At 51.5% G+C, this 1,395-nt stretch overlaps 1 protein-coding gene across 1 annotated transcript; it reads right to left on the minus strand.

Annotated features, from left to right (window-relative positions):
- Nucleotides 1–260: 260 nt before the first annotated feature.
- On the minus strand, nt 261–914 carry LOC120840370. Its single transcript, XM_040210864.1, has one exon. The coding sequence runs from the start codon at nt 912–914 to the stop codon at nt 261–263; it is 654 nt and encodes a 217-aa protein (XP_040066798.1).
- Between the last annotated feature and the right edge of the window lie 481 nt (nt 915–1,395).

The following is a 1,395-nucleotide window of genomic DNA, read 5'->3' on the forward strand; positions in this document are numbered from 1 at the left end:
CTCCGATAGCCGCCCATCCCTTCCGAGTCACCGGGTTCCTCTCCCAGGGGCTTGGGACGGTCTCGATGATAGGCGTTAAGTAAAAGTTATAGCAGGGTAGGGTCATGTTCGGGCTTCTCGTTTCTTGAAGTAATAGAAACTCTGGTGGTGCTTGTCGTTCGAAGCGCAGTTTAAGTTCCGCACTTCTTGCCGTAAACGTGCTGCAGTTCCATTGTACGATGCGGGTCCCATCCGTCTTTGTTCGTCCGGTCGTCATTCTTCTAACGTCGTGCATGTCTCAGTTCTGCTATCTCTTTCTTGATTTCGCCTAGTGTCTGGAAGATCATCTTGAAGCCAAGTGACATCTCCTTTCGAAGTTTGTTGTGCTCAGTTTCTGCGTCGAAAGGAGATTTGAGCGGTCGCATTGCCGGCACCAGAGTTGCCCTCGGTTGGGCCCATTCGGGCATCCAGGCCAGACACTTGCCCTGCTCTTCCTGAATCATTCCTTGCGTTGATCCTTGCTTGGCTTCGACCCTGGGCTGTTCTGCAGGTGACCTTCGATTGTCCTTGGCTGCCGCGGCATAGCTTTCTCTTGGTTGGTGTTTTGGTGGCTGCTTTCGGAGTTTCGTTTTCTCGGGTATCTTCCTTTTCGGGCACGCATTACTAGTGGCGACATGATGCCCCTCGCAGTTTCGGCACTTGGGTTCCCTGTTGCATTGTTCCATATCTTCCTCGTGTGTGTACCCGCAATGGCCGCATCTGCTTTCTTTGATGGGGCATACATCGCTCTTGTGACCGATTCTATGGCAATTGTAACATACGACGGGCCGGGGACGGTACGGCCTCACAGTGAAGATCTCTCTGCTGAACATTACGTTCTTTGGTAGCCTAGTGCCCTCGAACGTGATGACGACCGCGTTGCTAGTTTTGCCCATAAGTCATGCGAAGACGATCTTCGCGGTTCGACATACCAGGTCTGGGATGAGTGTTTCTGGGGTTTCAGCGCTGTTGTCTCCATGCAGGTAGATAACCCCGCGCACTTGATTGCGACCCATTGCCTTGTAGGGTTTCAGGGCGTATGAATATTTGTCTTTCTTAACTTCCGTCACCTGGAGTAGTTTTTCTGTTATCTTTTCGTCCCTGGTGGTGAGCGCGATAGTATTAGCTCTGGGCTGAATTTGAATCTTGTAGTCTTCGGATTCTGCGATTCCCGCCTCTGCTACGGCTCGCCTAATTTCCCTCGCTGTAAAGTTCTTAACGTTCTCTTTGCAGATGGGCTTGAGAATGATGGTTTGCACAGACGCCTGAGTTTCCTGCGTGTTTTCCGCAGCTGTTATGTCGTCCGATTCTACATTTGTCCACTTCGGGCGTTTCCTCCTGCGCTTATTCGCGACTAGGTACTCGATGTCGTCTCCG

This window comes from Ixodes scapularis, unplaced genomic scaffold (assembly GCF_016920785.2).
Source record: "Ixodes scapularis isolate PalLabHiFi unplaced genomic scaffold, ASM1692078v2 PGA_scaffold12__126_contigs__length_90152505, whole genome shotgun sequence".
In the NCBI taxonomy this organism is placed as follows: Eukaryota; Metazoa; Arthropoda; class Arachnida; order Ixodida; family Ixodidae; genus Ixodes; species Ixodes scapularis.

Bases quoted from the DNA above. Each gene is read 5' to 3' on its own strand.
- LOC120840370 (XM_040210864.1), bottom strand. From the start codon at position 914: ATGGGCAAAACTAGCAACGCGGTCGTCATCACGTTCGAGGGCACTAGG.